This window comes from Abramis brama (assembly GCF_963993115.1).
Source record: "Abramis brama genome assembly, chromosome: 14".
In the NCBI taxonomy this organism is placed as follows: Eukaryota; Metazoa; Chordata; class Actinopteri; order Cypriniformes; family Leuciscidae; genus Abramis; species Abramis brama.
In genome coordinates, this window is record NC_139976.1 from 12,663,500 (window position 1) to 12,679,840 (window position 16,341).

Below are 16,341 nucleotides of genomic sequence, written 5' to 3' on the forward strand. Positions count from 1 at the left end.
GTAATATTTTCAATATTCTAAAGTGGTATCCAACCCAAAACCACAAAATTATTGACAATCACTAAAAAACTGCAAATGTGAATGTCACAATAATTATTATTATTATACTGCCATTATATAAATATCCTATTATAGGCTTTTCGTCAACATTAAAACTATTATGAAGCATACAAATCAGAAACCAGATAAAAAGTAACTTATACAAAAAATGACACTGTAACAAACATTGCAATCAATAAACTGTATTAAATGAAAGCACTTTAAACGCAACTTGACTCAATAAAATAATTTACTATAAAAAAATGTATTTACTTTTAGCCACTGGATGTCGCTCATTGAACGTGTTTGACAGGCCTGAATTTGTTTGACAAGGCCATCAGACCGAATAACTTCCTCCATATCGTAACATTCTCTTTTTTGCTTTTAAAATACAGCGATTTTGTTCTTCAATAGATATCTACATAAAACATGCTTATATGTGTCAAATGCTTGAGTCAGTCTGCCTTGAAAGGCAGTGGGAAAGATAATTGAATGGCATCTAGTCTCTCTCTCTCTCTCTCTCTCTCTCTGAGATAAAAAAAAATTATATTTATGCAAAAAAAAAAAAAAAAAAAATCTTGTTTTTCTTAAAAGCTCATTAGCTTTTTGGGCACATTAGTTTTCACTTTACACTGTGGTTTCTTGCAAGGGGACACTGAATGCTTACATTTTGAAGTTTGACCATAGTTGATTGCCTTATAACAAAAACAGAACTAGTCAGGAGTTGCAGAAGAAAAAGCCTTACGGAAAGCATTACAATTGATTACTAAAGAAAAAAATCTTGGAAATGGAAATGTCATTTGGAGACTGTAAGACGTCAAGCTCTCATTTGGACACCACTGGATCAGACAGACAATATTTCAAAGAATGTCTGTTCTAGGAAACACTATTGATACTTGGAAGTTAGTATGTGAGACTGCATTGATCTAAATAGTGTTACTGTTTCTTCCATCACCTTATCAAATCAATCTATGCGCATTTATTTCAGGCTTAAGACTCTCTGAGACTCTGAAAACTCATTTTAAGACGTGAATGTATGTATGTTACAAATAATTACAAAAAGCTCTAATTGAACATGGGATACTCTAAACCAAAGCATTAATACTCTAAACTCATGTTCAGAAACAAGAAACAAGTTTGTTTCTGAAATTAATACAGCATAAAGGCTTTTGTAAAAGAATTTCAAGGTTACAGGATGAGCTATAGTGGGAAAACTAATTATTTTGTTGACGCCTCGGGGAACCCCTCTTAAAACTGCATGACGAATCTAACTTTCTCAATTGTCAGGCTAATTACTATGTAAACGTGTAAAAGATCGTCGGTGGTGGAGATACCTTTCCTTTTGTTTATAAGCGCGTATACAATATTTTACGTATCCAGGGGAAACATGCGTTATCAGAGCACCCCTTATAAATATTTACTGTGGTTACCATAGTTTCCGCAGACATAACATAATTACTGCATTTACTGTTACTACAATTTAGAATTTGGCACCAGTGTCATCAATAATAATAATAAAAAAAAGCTTCTTGAACTGTTTGAAAGAGAATCTATATTGATTTATTACAATTTTACCGCAGTCACTATGGTATTTTGGCAGAAACTAAGGTTACCATGGTAAAAAAAAATGCAAAGGATTTCCTGTTGTTGTGAGGAGATTGAATCTAGAGACGGGACTCGAGCTCGTGCCACGTTACGCTACGGTGCGTTAGCCTCAAATGTGTTCCCTGTCATTTCTCGGGAAAGTGCTGTCCTTCCATGGATTGACACAAGTATTTGAGCTGAAGTAGAACAATCGCCAGGAACATAGTTGTCGGCATCTGTAGTAGATCTGCAGCGTCTGAATCTCAGGAAGAGCGATAGTGTTGTTTTAGTCTGATACAGCGTAACTGCATTAGGCAGAGTGGAGCCTCTTTTTCTCGCTCGCAAATAAAATAATGGGAGAGAAATGAGAAGGAAAACAAAAGCGCAGCGAATTCTTGATTATGAAAATGAAGAGGATGAGGAAGAGGAACAAAAACCGGACTGCTTCAGTGTAAGATGATCGACGGAAACGTGTTTTAAGTGTTTAATGTCTCATTATTTGTTTGTAACTGTTAATGGCATATGTTTGATCCCAAAAGAATAATTAGTATTATGTCAACCCGACTGTCCAACAGAACGGTTCACAGAAACGAAGAAAAATGTATCCCTCCAAAGAAAAAGCAGAAGAAAATAGCTCATCCGACGCCGGGCTTCAGAAGTTAGACATGAAGGTTTGGGCTTTTTCGTCATTATTTGTGTTTAATCGTTGTTTTTGATGCATTTCGACGGAGGAGGCGGACAGTGAAATATTTCGCTTATGATTCTCTCAGTTGTTCCACGTCGGCTGTTATAAGCATTTTACGCAATCTAACCCACAATTGACTCTTGTTGGTTTACTGCTGCACTTTTCGCACCGTAAAGCGATAGATTGAACGCTTTCCTATCCTGCAGGAGTGGTGTGAGGCAGGGCAGGCGGCCATGCCTGTCCGCTAATGAAGAACAATGGGGTAAAGCATGGTACAATACACCATTTGATCGAAAGCTCACCAGGCGCTATGCACAACTAAAGCCCAGTACTCCCTTTCATTTTCCAAGTAAAAACTCGCCAGCTAGTTAAAAGTTTTGAAATGTGAAACTTTACAAAGTTTGAAACCATCTTCTTTTCAAATTATTTTGTTGGTACCCTTATAAAAATGTACCATGGTACTTGGAAAAAGTGGAAATACCATGGAAAATACCTGCATTGTGACTGATGGGAAGCCACAAAATGGGTTCTCATTTAAATATTTTAAGGACATTCAGAAGCTTTAATTTTTTATGTTTTATTTTTTTTATACAATAATGGCTAACTTTGCTGACAAAGTCTTAAATCGGCCCAAGTTGTTTTGCTGGTCTTTTAGTCTCCCATGCTGGACTGCTTGTTGGTTTCAGTGGGGTTTTGGGTGCTTTTCAGCTAGTCAGCTGTGACTGGCTTCAGTCTAAATGGTTATAAAATGAGAGGAAACATCCACGCTTTGACTTTCAAAACCTGTTCCTTGTCAAATGCAATCAGTTTTGAGGACCGAAATGAACTGTTGTATAATTATCAATGACAACTGACTGGGTAAATGGAAAATATTAGGACTCTTTCTTGTCATGACAGGTTAATGAGCTGGATTGTTCTTCCGCAGACCTCTACACTGACAGTCCTCCTGCTTCTGAGTCTGAGGTAGGATGAGAGTCACCTGTGTTCAGTGTTCAAGACATTTGCTTGTTGACTTGCTTGTTTGCTTGCGAGACATTTACTTCTAGACCTGAGCTTGTGTACTTTTATGGTGGCAGGAGGCTCATTATTTACAGTCCTATTCGAAGAAGGAGCTCATTGCCATGGTCTTGTGCATGCAGAGAGAAATGGAGGACATGAAGGAACAACTTAGGTGCCTTACAGGTCAATATTGTTTTTTTCTGCTAGGTATTTTGATGTATTGAATTGAATGAATCAAATCTTAACATTCAATTTACTCACTACAGCATGTGGAAAACTAGCAAGAAACCTGGAAACGCTGATCGAGAAGACCCAAGTGTGGTCAAACGGGAACAACAGGACCTCTCTCGGGACCCCGGTTTCTCGAGGCACGGCACAATCACCTGCCGAGGCGGATGCTGTGATACCAGATGTGCACTCTCCTCCAGCTGTTGTGAATGGACAATGGCTGAATCAGGGCCAAGGACCACAGAAACCTCTTGAGACCACTCAGAATGCTCTGAAGGATGGACTCTTCACAGAGGTAGGCTATATGAGTTAGTCAGATTGTGTTGTGCAACAAATAAACATTATCCCTAAACAACCGATTGAGTTATGTGTGTGTATATGAGATGACATCACACCTTTATAGGAATGCCTCCCTGGAGGGCAAAACAAGGCTTTCCTCCATTCCTGCCAGTTATTTTTACCAGTTTTGTGTTAAGTACTAATGTAGTAAGACAGTGATATTAAAAGACCAAATTTAATATGCACCTTATTGATGATGCATACTATGTACAGGCAAACCCAGAATATAAATGCAACACAGTTTCTTGTTAAGCTTTTTTCATAGAAAACCATTATACGGAAAAACGCTTAACCATTTTGCACATTTGCATTAAAATTCTGGGTTCATCTGCTTGCCTGTTTATGGTATCATGCATCATCAATAAGGTGCATACTGAATTTGATTTGATCTTTCTAATATCACTGTTTTAATACATCAAGCCAAGTGTTTTTCCCATTAAGCGTTTTAGAATGTCTGCGCTGTTTTACTGCAGCAGGTGCTGTATATGGATCAAAAGTGCCCAAAATGTGGCTGTTTTTCTTCAAAATATTTGTGGCTTGAGAAAGATTTAAAAAAAATGTTAGTCTTGTGCTGAAGTTCAGTGCATATGGATGCCCTCCAGGTCTCCGCGTCAGTCGTGTGACTATATATATATATAACATTTATTTTATTGTTGACATGCATAGCAGCAGTTTTTAAACAGAAAATATAGTTGGGGTTTTTTCCTCTCAGTTTATCACTCCTGACCTTTTGGAGAGGTGTAACACAGGCACCACTGCCCAAAAACTGACCAACGACCTGCTCCGTGGACTCTATGAGAGAGAATGCCTGGCTTCTCACTCCATATCTGGAGTCGTGTTCAACAAAAAGGGCAAACCCAAGCCTGCTCTGCCCACCGAAGAGGTCCAGGAAGTCCTGAGTAAGATGCTTTTCAGTCATTTTGATCGGTGTTAAAATTTACACTTGCACAAATGTATTATACCTAATTTCCTGAAACATTTCCCATACAGGAACAGTTCGGTATTTCTTTCCTGTTAAGACCGACGCAGAGATCAAGGGCTACATCCGACAGAAACTGCAAAACGAAGCCAAGAGTTTGAGGAAGAAACCTTCGCTCTCAAGCCAATATGAGTCGAGAGGTCTCAATCTACTCAGCCCCATGTCCCACTTAGATATGATCGACCAGAATTAAAACATACGGTTATTATCAGTTGTGTGTTCTCCATTAAATTAGCCTTATTCTGTGTTACTTACGATTAAAAGTCCTGGACTCTAGTGAAATTGATGTGCATTGACAATAGTCTTCAAATAAAGTCACAATGATCTTTTGTGGCAGTCGTTCGGCTGCTGAAGGTTGTGCCGTTACTGATGTGAAAGTGCAAATCAGCGATTCCAGATAAATCCAAATGTTGCATTCACAAAGGCCTCTGGCTGCTACAAGCACAGTTGACGCTTAGATATCGAGATGTTTAGATATTAATGATGTGTCTCTGTGAACGTCTGTTTTTTTTAATACTTTGTATTTAACAGATGTAGGATTTCAGGATGTTCCAGGGTCATAGGGTGTGACCATTATTTACATTGTATTTTTTATTTGATGATGTTGTTTTGTCTATATGACAACCGCTTTATGTATGTAGTTTTTTGTTATTAAATAGCAAAAACACAAATTGGTGAGGTATGCTTATTCGTACAAGCTTTTATTTATTTAAAGATGTTTTGCTCAATATGGTTTTTGGTGAGTAATGTGTGTGTGACATTATGAAATGGACGTGGGAGAGTTGGTAGGTGTATTGTCGTGTACAATGCCTTCTCAATGAGGGCCATTGAGAACAATACAAGCTGCATGTGGAGAGCTGGTGAGATGGAGAGAATCAATGACTGAGCGACACAGGCAGAGTGACAACAGCAGGGGTGCTGGGCCAGTTGTCTTGGCAACCTCAGTCTTCTGGGCCACAGCAGTCTGGGTCTCACCCTGGCCATCGCCTCAGAGCATCTGCCCGCTGCAGGGATGAGGGGGCTTTTTGACAAACAAATGAAAGGCAAAAAGCTTTTAGGTCCCCCCCCCAAAAAAAAGAGATTAGGTCTGTCACCCAGTGACAATTTTAGTCTTAATTTCATCATCAGTATGATGTTTCAGTGGAATATTTGCAAAATGCACGGACCTTTGTCTTGTTATTGCGCTCTTGTCGACTGGGCGGAAAACAAAGTGTTTTGTAATGGCTGCTCTTTGAAGCTTCTGTGTCAGTAAACGGCAGTCTGTCTGGCCTGATTGATGGCACAGGCAATGATCGGGCCGAACGCCACCCTATACTTATCATAGCTTCATCATAGACAGTGGAGGAGATAGGCGGAGACAGACAAAAGAATGGATTGCATGTGCATTTTGCAAATCATTGAAGGGAGAATGTGCCATGGATATTATCTTGGTTATATGTCGCCATGATCAATGATGCTTCACTGTTCCTTGCATTAGATGCAGGGGGTGTGCAGAGATTATGTCCAGTAGATACTCAATCTTGTGAGCATAATGTGTTTTTGCCATGTGATTTAACCAGCTGCCCCAGGGCAAAACAGAGACAACATGGTAATAAAGCATCAAGGGAGACTCACTTAGTTGAGGTGCAATTCCTATAACAATCATACGCTGTAATATTTCACTGTATCTCTGTTAGAATACTTGCAACTGGAATTCTTTCAAAACATTTTTGGTTATGTACACTACTTTTCAAAAGCTTGGGGTCAGTAAGATGTTTTTTTTAAATGTTTTTGAAAGAAGTCTATTATGCTTACCAAAGCTGATGTGATTCATTCCAGCATCCATTACTCAGAACTTCAGTGTCACATGATCCTTCAGAAATCATTCTAATATGCTGATTTGGTGCTCCAGACTTTTTATGCTGAAAACAGTTGTGCTGCTTAATATTTTTGAGGAAAATGTTACATTTTCCCCCAGAATTTATTTCATGAATAGGACATATGCTGAACATATGAATAGAAAATAGTGATTTTGGCCTATTCCACCTCAAAGGTTGAACAAATTGCAACAGAAGCAAACTCAACTGATTTTGTATCCTCAATATGAGTAAGGAAAAAAGCCCTGAAGAATCTCATTAGGGGAAAGTTTCGAAAAAAGACCCAAATATAGCCTATTCATACGCCTATTCATTCTTTTTCTCACGTGAATAGGGTAAACATTTCAACCTTTAGATATCACCATGAAAATTTCTGAGTTGATTACTTACATCGAGTCAAACAAAAAATGTATTACAAGTTTTTTGAAATTGTTTGTTAACATGGACAAACGGTGCATAATTAATTACGTATGTGCTAATTTGCATAAATACCACAACATATCTAAACATTGGGTATAGCCAGGTGAAAATGTGTTGGTGAATCTTGTTGACATATAACAGTAAAATACTTAATGTTAAGGTCTGAATGGGACCCATTTAGGCTACCCATGAGCATTAATACATAGAGGCAGGAAGAAGTACTTTAAACCAGCCTTTATTCATTATTATTGCAGAGATGGGGTTTGGGGCTGGGTCCGTGGGCCTGTTTCTGGGGATTCACTTTTTATTTTGCCTACCTTTTGTCTTCTGCATTCTCCTTACCATTGTCTCCTGTTCTTCCCTCAGACTCGTCCCCCAGAAACAGTCCCACGGACCCAGCCCCAAACCCAATCTCTTAAAAATGAATAAAGGCTGGTTTCTAAAATACTTCTTCCTGCCTCTATGTATTAATGCTCATGGGTAGCCTAAATGGGTTCCATTCAGACCTTAACATTAAGTATTTTACTGTTATGTGTCAACAAGATTCAACAAGACATTTTCACCTGGCTATACCCAATGTTTAGATCTGTTGTGGTATTTATGCAAATTAGCACATACGTAATTAGATTATGCACCGTTTGTCCATGTTAACAAACACTTTCAAAAAACTTGTAATACATTTTTTGTTTGTCTTGATGTAAGTAATCAACTCAGTAATTTTCATGGTGATATCTAAAGGTTACATTTTTTTACCCTATTCATGTAAGAAAAAGAATGAATAGGCGTATGAATAGGCTATATTTGGGTCTTTTTCGAAACTTTCCCCTAATGGGATTCTTCTGGGCTTTTTTTTTTCCTTACTCAGGACGTATTGAGGATACAAAATCAGTTCAGTTTGCTTCTGTTGCAATTTGTTCAAGGTTGACCCCCATTTTGGCTTAAAATGACTGGACTATAGGCCAACATCTACAAGCATAGGAGCATAGACCAACATCTACAAACCAGCATTTTTTTCCAAACTTAAGTAACCCTTGCTTAAGTGACCGGTAAATTTGCATTCCTGACCTGTTTTTAAAAAATAGTTCAGCAATTTAATATTTCTTTTTCTTTTTTTTTTATTATGTTCATTACTGTATTGTACATTTACAAACATTTTTGTTTAAACAAACAGATTTGATGCCCTTCTGTACCCTATTCACAGAAGGCGCTGTGTGCTTGTTCTTTACAAAAAACAGGATTAGCAATTGTATATTTAAATGTTGGCTTCTTAAGACAGTTTACATTTACTGAAATCAGCACTTCAAACAAATGAGGCCAGCTGTGCAAGCGCAAGTTATTTACAGCCGCCTTCGAATATTCAAGGTGCTGTGATTGCAACAATTTTATTCCACCATAAAAAGGAACCGCCACAAAACAATTACCCACCTTATTTAAATGAGAGACATTTTATTTATGAAATGATACATCTGTGCAGCATGTAAATACTCTTCTTGGTCACACATGAACTCCCATGAGGTTGACAGTACGGTTGTTGTATCTTTTTGAGATGTCAGCTTCAATCTGTGTGTGTGAGAGACAGACAAAGAGAAAGCTTTCTATGTATTCTCAGACAGTCCAGGAATTCATTTTCAGTAAATGTTATGTCCATGACGCTTTTGTGCTCTATTAACCTCATTTCTCTTTACATTCAACACACTTGTCAAGCATCGGCTCATTTTTACAAAGTAGGGAAGAGTGTGAACATGTGAGATGCTATTTTCCCTTTTGAAGAGATAAAGTAAAAGAGGAAGTAGCAAGATCATTGTGTAATACAACAAATGCATTATAATAAACCTTAACAAACAAATCCGCAAACACATCATTATAACAAGTTACTGTACCAGTTTCTGGAGCTCCTTGGTGCGCGCAGCCAGCAGATCAATGCGCGGCTCCAGCTTGGCCTGTTCTTCCAAAGCCTCCTGTCGCTTTTCAGCCAGTGTGCCACGCTTCAACACCAAGATATCAGCCTGCTTGAGTTTCTGCCGCAGTAACTCGGAAACACGCTCCACGTAGCTGACACGAACACACACAACACCAGATTTATCATTATCTGACTGCAAGATTTCAGTCTTGTTCATTTCTTGAACAACATTAAGTATTTTTTAAAAGGTAAGTGGTAATATTGGCTGAGAGATGAAAGATATGAAGTGCATTTCTGCATGAGAAAGGTTTGAAAGGGTGTAATTACCGTGGTGACGCTTGGATCATGAAGAGATGCTGCATTCGTACTGAGGTGAGCCCATTCTGCAGGTCACGCACCTCTGCCAGCATGGCCTGCACACGCTCGGGAGTCTGGACCTGGATTACTGAGGGAGCGAGCTGGAACTGACTCATGGCCACTAAGTCACCTCCTTCGTGCATCTCACTGAGCCGCTGACACAGGAACATTTCCAACTAACCCATAGAAAAAAAGAAGAAAAAAAGTTTGGTAAAAATGAAACATTCTGTCTAATACTTGTAAGAATGAGCAGCTGTACCTCCATCAGCTCATTTATGAACTGGACACGTGTCTGTGAGTTTTCCAGAAGAGAAAGAGCATCTTCACCTCTGGCAACACCATCAGGACCTGTAAAAGTAGTAGTAGTAGTATTTGAGTTTATTGCCATTTCAGCATCACCGACTATTACATGGCAGATACATATTTAATTTAAACTTAATATCATAATTACAACATAATAAAACAAACTTAGACAAAAACAATTAAAAATTAAAGCTGCAAGCAGCGATGAAAAGGGCCCTCGCACCCCTGCCACCGCCACCCGGCGCCTTTAGTAAAGGCCTTAAGATTACATTCACCAAATTTGAAGAGGATCAGATCAAAACTGTAGGAGGAGTTTGTTAAAGTACAACATCAGGAAATGGCAAAAACTGCACAAAATCTGAGAGGAAGTTCAAAATAGCTGACTTCCTGTTGTGTTTAGGGCTGTGCTCCAAGAGACTTTTTTGTAGGTATTGGGTCATTACATGTATGTACCAAATTTCATACCTGTACGTGAAACGTAGAGCCGGGGCAAAATGTAGGGGCAATAATTAAGCCATTTTGCCCCACCCAATTTTGAAAACCACATTACACGTACATTTTCACCACTTCTGAAGCGTGTGCAAAGTTTCATGATTTTTCGAGCACGTTTTGTATTTGCCACACTTCCTGCTACCAGCAGGTGGCGCTATTGCTATAACCAAATATGAGCATGGTCATGTGTTCAGGACAGGACTCTTATCAAACATGTGAAGTTTGGGGCAGATTGGACATTGAATGCCTGAGTTACTGCAGGCTGTCTGTGGTTGCCTAGCAACATTGGAACTGCAAGCAATATTGACAGAGAACTTATCTGATCATGCATACATCACCAGAAGGCCGAAATTGGGTGAACATTTGTCAGGCCGCCGAGGGCACACCCTTCGACGAAAACTCAAGATCTTCGCAATTTAACGTTGCAAAGGCCTTATGATTACACTCACCAAATTTGAAGAGGATCAGATCAAAACTGTAGGAGGAGTTTGTTAAAGTACAACATCAGGAAATAACGAAAAATGCACAAAATCTAGGAGGAAGTTCAAAATAGCTGACTTCCTGTTGTGTTTAGGGCTATGCTCCAAGAGACTTTTTTGTAGGTATTGGGTCATTACATGTATGTACCAAATTTCATATCTGTACGTGAAACCTAGAGCCGGGGCAAAATGTGGGGGCAATAATTTACCGAATTTGCCCCCCCCCCAATTTTGAAAACCATATCACACGTAAATTTTCACCACTTCTGAAGCGTGTGCAAAGTTTCATGAGTTTTCGAGCATGTTAAGGCCCTCTAAAAAGCGATTCACTTTGGAGAAGAATAATAATAAACGGAGCAAAAACAATAGGGTCCTCTCACCATCGGTGCTCGGGCCCTAATAAGTGACCTGCAAAAGTAAAAGTACTGAGACCTACAACCAGGCCCAGATCAAATCTGCATACCTTGGAGTGTTGTCTTCTGCACTATTGATTTTTACAGAATGGATGAATATGTGTTAATGTGCCTGCTTAGAACCAATTCCAGATCTCACATTAACATAATTTTTTCTAAAAAATGTTTTTATTTTTTTATAAAGCACTGAAACTCATTTATTCTAATTTAAACATACACTACCATTCAAACATTTTGGGATGAATGTTTGCCAAGGAAGCATTCAAACATTTTTATGTTTGCCAAGGAAGCAATTATTTGTTCAAAAAATACAGTAAGAAATGTGAAATATTATTGCAATTTAAAACAACTTTTCTATTTCAACATATTTTAAAATGTCATTCATTCCTGAGATGGCAAATCTCAATTTTCAGCATTGCTCCAGTCTTCAGTGTCACATGATCCTTCGGAAATCATTCTAACATATATGCTGATTTTTTTTTTTTTTTTTTTTACAATTCTTAGATTAATAGAAAGTTCAAAGGAACAACATTTATTTTTTTAAAGAAATCGTAATATTCTAATGTCTTTGCTAAATAAAAGTATTAAAATCTTTTAAAAAACCTACTGACCCCAAAATGTATAACATAAATTCTCAGTGTTCATGTACACACATCAATAGTTCATTTCAGTCAAGTAGTGATTGCGTCTGTCACGTGACAAATGAACAAAAGACTCGGAAGGTAAAGTAATTATTTATGTTCCCTGTAAATTATTTTTTGACTGCATTATAATGATTTCTAAATTCAGAATATGATCAAGATTGCGTTGGTGGATGTGTTCGGGGAATTTGCCTGTTAAAAGTATAACATTTAAAGCCCCTTAAATGAACGAAATGACTCGAAAAAGATTTGTTCATTTTGATGAACGAGATCGAACAAGAGAGTCAGTAAAATGATCCGAACTTCCCATCACTACAGTCAATCCCAACACACTTACAGTCTGTGCCCACATCCACAACTTCGATTTCCACAGGAGCAGATTCAGCTTCTCCCCAGTCGATACCACCCGCAACTGTTTCCTAACGTTGATTGGTAGAATGTGTTAATTCCATATCATGAGGGGTTTGAAAATGTTATAATCTTAATATTTGTACCAAGTACTTACCTCGGTGCCAGACTCAAGACTAATACCCCAGTCCACACCATCCTCAACAGAGATCCCAAAATTAACCTCTTCAGTACCAGCACCGCCGCCAAGGTCACCCCAGTCAATCTGCACAAAGCAAGAATTACAGATAAATACTAGTTAAAACATTGATCCCTTGTTTGCTTTAATTTACAGATGTCCTACAAACACTTAAAGTCACCATGAAATCTAAATGGGCAATTCTATTTTTTTTTTATGGAATATTGCCGTATTTATGATTTATCCGTGCATATCATTTATTGAAAAATTAATGTGCCCTCGTAATCTTTCATAAAAATAACTTCCCCTCCCTCTTGCAACAACATCTCTTCTATTCTCAACAACCTGTCACTCACATGAGATCACAGCAAAAGCAAACCACAACCATACAATGATCCAATCATTTCCCAGTGGACAAAATCACAAGTCACAAAAGGGAAGTAAGGGAAGAAATACTATCGCGACTTTTGTTTCATGCCGACTTTAAAACCCAAACCTGGAGTCAAGTTAGTCTCCTCTTACCGTCTCCTCTGTGACAACATCAGGTGGGGCTTCCTCCATTACAGGTCTCTCTACAACCGTGGGCACATTTCCTGTCTTCCACTCATATAAAGTAGTGTTCCCCTTGTCCTGGACAAACCTCAGCATGGGCAATACAACCTCAGACCTGAAAAAGGAAGTCAAATATTACAAGCTCACACTTAGATTCATATTATTACAACATTTTAAGGTTTATGTTGGAGATCAGTCAAAAGCATGAATGCAGGTATATAAAGTTCACCAGCTTTAAGAACAATAACTATTAAGATAAGTATATTAGCGTTCACAACAACGCATTATAAAGTTCTGTTTATTCTGCGGTTATGTCGTCTGCCACTTTAAATGCTTCAGCTCTTTAAAGCAGGATGGATTCTGATTGGCTGTCAATGTTTTTATCGCTCATCAGCTGGAAAAAAATCACTCTGAAAGTGATTCCAACATATCCTTTTCTGTGCACTTATTGTTATAGTTGTGGTGTGGACTCTGCTATTCTTTTATACAGTGTTTAGAAAGATTTTTAGAACTATATCGTTATCGTTATAGTTATTGTCCTTGGTGTGAACAGGCCTCTACTTATGCAATATTAGAAATGACAGGAAGTTACACTCACCAGTCACTGGCAAAGTTTGTGAAGACTGAGTAAAACTCTATAGCTTCCTTCAGACAGGCTGCTTTTTTGCCAGTTTCTTCTAAAACTACAGGCAGATCTTTAACCAGTGCTTGTATCTCCCTTGCCACATTTTCCCCCTGTGAAATATGTCATATGATAGTGCGTGTAAATATTTCTGAACTTAGAATAACTGAAAATAAAATTAATTGTTGACTCACCCTTATCCCATACTGTTTACAGGCAGCGTAATAGCGTTCCCTCATGTCGGCGGCACCACTCTGACACTCCAGTTCTCGTCGGCTCAGTTCCTGCTGAAGCTGCTGAGCTTTAGACACCTGCTTCCTTAGAGCAGGAGCTTCATAGCTTACACTACGAATCAATATACTGGCCACTTCAGCTGGGGTTTAAAACACACACACACACACACACACACACACACACAATAATGTCAATGTTTGTGTAACTTAAAAAAATAAAATAAAATAAAAAGTAAATTTTGTCTCAAATAATTGTGATGATTTCTTACCTAAATAGACATTGTCTTTTTCATACATGGACACTATCTCTTGCCAGTCCTGTTTATGTTTAAATAAATAAATACATATAAACAATTATTAACTGGAAATAAATGAAAACTAAAACTGAAAAAAAAAAAAAAAATACACACACACACACACACACATATATATATACATATATATATATATATATAAAATAAATATATATATATAAAACTAATAAAATGACAAAAGCACAAAAACAAAATTACTAAAAATTAAAACTTAAATTAACATGAAAACTAAAACACTTATTTAACTTAAAGCTAATTCAAAATATTAATAAAACTATTATATAACTAAAATAACACTGTGCAGCATATATTATTATTTTTATTATTATATACAATATTAAGAGTGATAAACTACACTTTAAAAGAAAACTAAACAGCAGAGAGATGCATCATCACCTTCATCCTTTGTGATGAATATCTGCCAAAAATATTTTTGGTGGATGCTTCTGTTCCTTTCAATTTTTCAATTATTTGTAAGCAATGGAAATAGTGAATATCTGTAAAAGCAACAATAATTGAGTATGGACATACCTAAAAAGAAATAAAATACAGATGACAGTCGTACAAACAACATGAAATATGATTGTATTATTATTATTATTAAGTTTTACATGAGCCGGAGAGCAGTTGTTTGATCTCCTCATTTTCTGGCATATCCTGAATGGCAGCATTTATTTTCTCTCTAATGGTCATAACTGCACTTTGCCATTTCAACGTGCAGTGCCTCCGATCCACCAACCAGTCTGAATGATGGTGACAAAGGCAAAATATGAAATACATATTTGTGCAAGATCTAAACTACTGTGCATTTATACAAGCAATATCACTACAAACCATATGCTTAAGAATGTGTAAATATGCATACATGCAAGTATCCCTTACCCAAGAGTTTAGTGGTTTGGATGTCAATAGGGAGATTCTGGATGTTCTGCTAAGTGGATTTTAATAAAAAAAGATAAATTATACACATTGTAATAACAATCACATCAACTTTTTGCACATTATTATGGTGTTATAATCTTACTGGGGAAAATACAGGTGTAAAGCAAATAAACAATGCAGTATTTATATTAACAAAGGAACAGAACTATGCAATGATGCGCAATAATATTCTTTAAAATGATTTTGACAGCTTGCCAGTGTCTAGTACAAGCATGTTGATTTTTCTTTACACAAGAAGTACAAGACCAAGAAAAAACAGAGATTCAATTTTAACCAGAGAATATTCTTTTTTACCTCCATTGCAACCGTTATTGTCGTTATTTTGCTAAAAGAATAACTAAAACGACTCCATGCTTGTACATCAACCCGATGAGATGCAGCTCAAGTTTATATTTCCTCTGACACGTACATACACAACTGACCAATCAGCGCACGCGATACTTCTATGTCAAAAGCACCGTCTGCTGACAGACCAATGAACTACACGCATAGAGCAGCCGTTAATCACTTCCTTGTTACGCCAAAATAATAGTCACTAGCTCCTATCAAAGTTACCATATTTTTAGTTATGTATGTTCCAAATTTAATGTTTAAGGGGAGACACGGCAGGCAAAAACATCGGGTTTTTTTTTTTTTCACTGGTCAATTTTGAGATTTTGGGCTATTTGTCTTCAACAGCATGTCTTCTTTTAGACTTGTGGTGAAAAAAAGTCCAAAATACACATTTAGGTCTTTATTTTACTACACTTTGTCTATTTGCGTCTGTAGATTTCTCCTAAATTCAACAAAAGTTGGCGTTCTAAATCAACATGCTGCTCCAAGCTCTCTCTCTCTCCTGTGCAATGTTGTCGGATCCAAATATGGTCATTTCCTTTTTTATCAGAAACCAATCGTGAAAGTACAAAGGGGCATTTAACTCTAAAAGCGAAATCTCATAGGCTGATGTCAATTTTTAACAAGGTGAGTCGATCAGATGCATCACGTGACGTGCTTTGATATTTCCAGAGTGTGTTTTTGACTGTGGTTCTGTTCAGCTGAAGGCCATAAATGCCGTATTAGTTTTGATGTGTTTTAGGTGGTTTGTATTGTTGATTGCTAATGATTTGGTAATATATTGTGTCTGTAAATAGTTGTTTCCACTAAAAAAGTATGAATTTTTACAATACAAACCTTTAAAGGCCGTTTTCTCAAAATGTTTTTTTTTTTCTCATAGCCTACCCTAAGCCAGAAATCTCCACTTCAGTAGCACTTACATACACCAAACTTTCCAGTTGTATCCCTATCTATATTCTTAAGGTTTTACAGAGGGGTTTGTTTATATATCATTCAGATTCTGATTTATACGATATTTTATACCTAACAACGGGGCGAAATGATTTTTTTTTTATGGCTGTTGACAATTTAATGATAAAAAGAGATATCCAAAATCCCCTCTGTA

At 37.3% G+C, this 16,341-nt stretch overlaps 2 protein-coding genes across 7 annotated transcripts; one reads left to right on the forward strand and one right to left on the reverse strand.

The window, feature by feature from the left end:
- Nucleotides 1-1,333: 1,333 nt before the first annotated feature.
- On the forward strand, nucleotides 1,334-5,524 carry LOC311095763 (uncharacterized protein). Its single transcript, XM_084134502.1, has 7 exons — nucleotides 1,334-2,074; nucleotides 2,199-2,294; nucleotides 3,206-3,271; nucleotides 3,385-3,490; nucleotides 3,574-3,830; nucleotides 4,587-4,773; nucleotides 4,865-5,524. Exons 1-7 carry the CDS (start codon nucleotides 1,988-1,990, stop codon nucleotides 5,044-5,046), a joined length of 981 nt encoding a protein of 326 aa, XP_083990628.1. The 5' UTR covers nucleotides 1,334-1,987; the 3' UTR covers nucleotides 5,047-5,524.
- On the reverse strand, nucleotides 5,507-15,322 carry cdk5rap3 (CDK5 regulatory subunit associated protein 3). Of its 6 annotated transcripts, none has more exons than XR_014608903.1 (16): nucleotides 15,198-15,322; nucleotides 14,844-14,889; nucleotides 14,573-14,704; nucleotides 14,358-14,458; nucleotides 13,917-13,965; nucleotides 13,609-13,787; nucleotides 13,391-13,527; nucleotides 12,763-12,907; nucleotides 12,220-12,327; nucleotides 12,052-12,133; nucleotides 9,646-9,734; nucleotides 9,357-9,562; nucleotides 9,010-9,181; nucleotides 8,555-8,689; nucleotides 6,648-6,754; nucleotides 5,507-5,874 (listed from the first exon to the last, which is right to left on the reverse strand). XR_014608903.1 is itself a non-coding variant. In XM_084134501.1 (14 exons), exons 1-14 carry the CDS (start codon nucleotides 15,201-15,203, stop codon nucleotides 8,624-8,626), a joined length of 1,518 nt encoding a protein of 505 aa, XP_083990627.1. In that variant the 5' UTR covers nucleotides 15,204-15,322; the 3' UTR covers nucleotides 8,249-8,623. The 6 variants fall into 6 exon arrangements, 2 of the variants coding, with proteins under 2 accessions (XP_083990627.1, XP_083990626.1); XR_014608904.1 differs by having other exon boundaries at nucleotides 14,844-14,892; XR_014608905.1 differs by having other exon boundaries at nucleotides 5,527-6,754.
- Nucleotides 15,323-16,341: the final 1,019 nt, after the last annotated feature.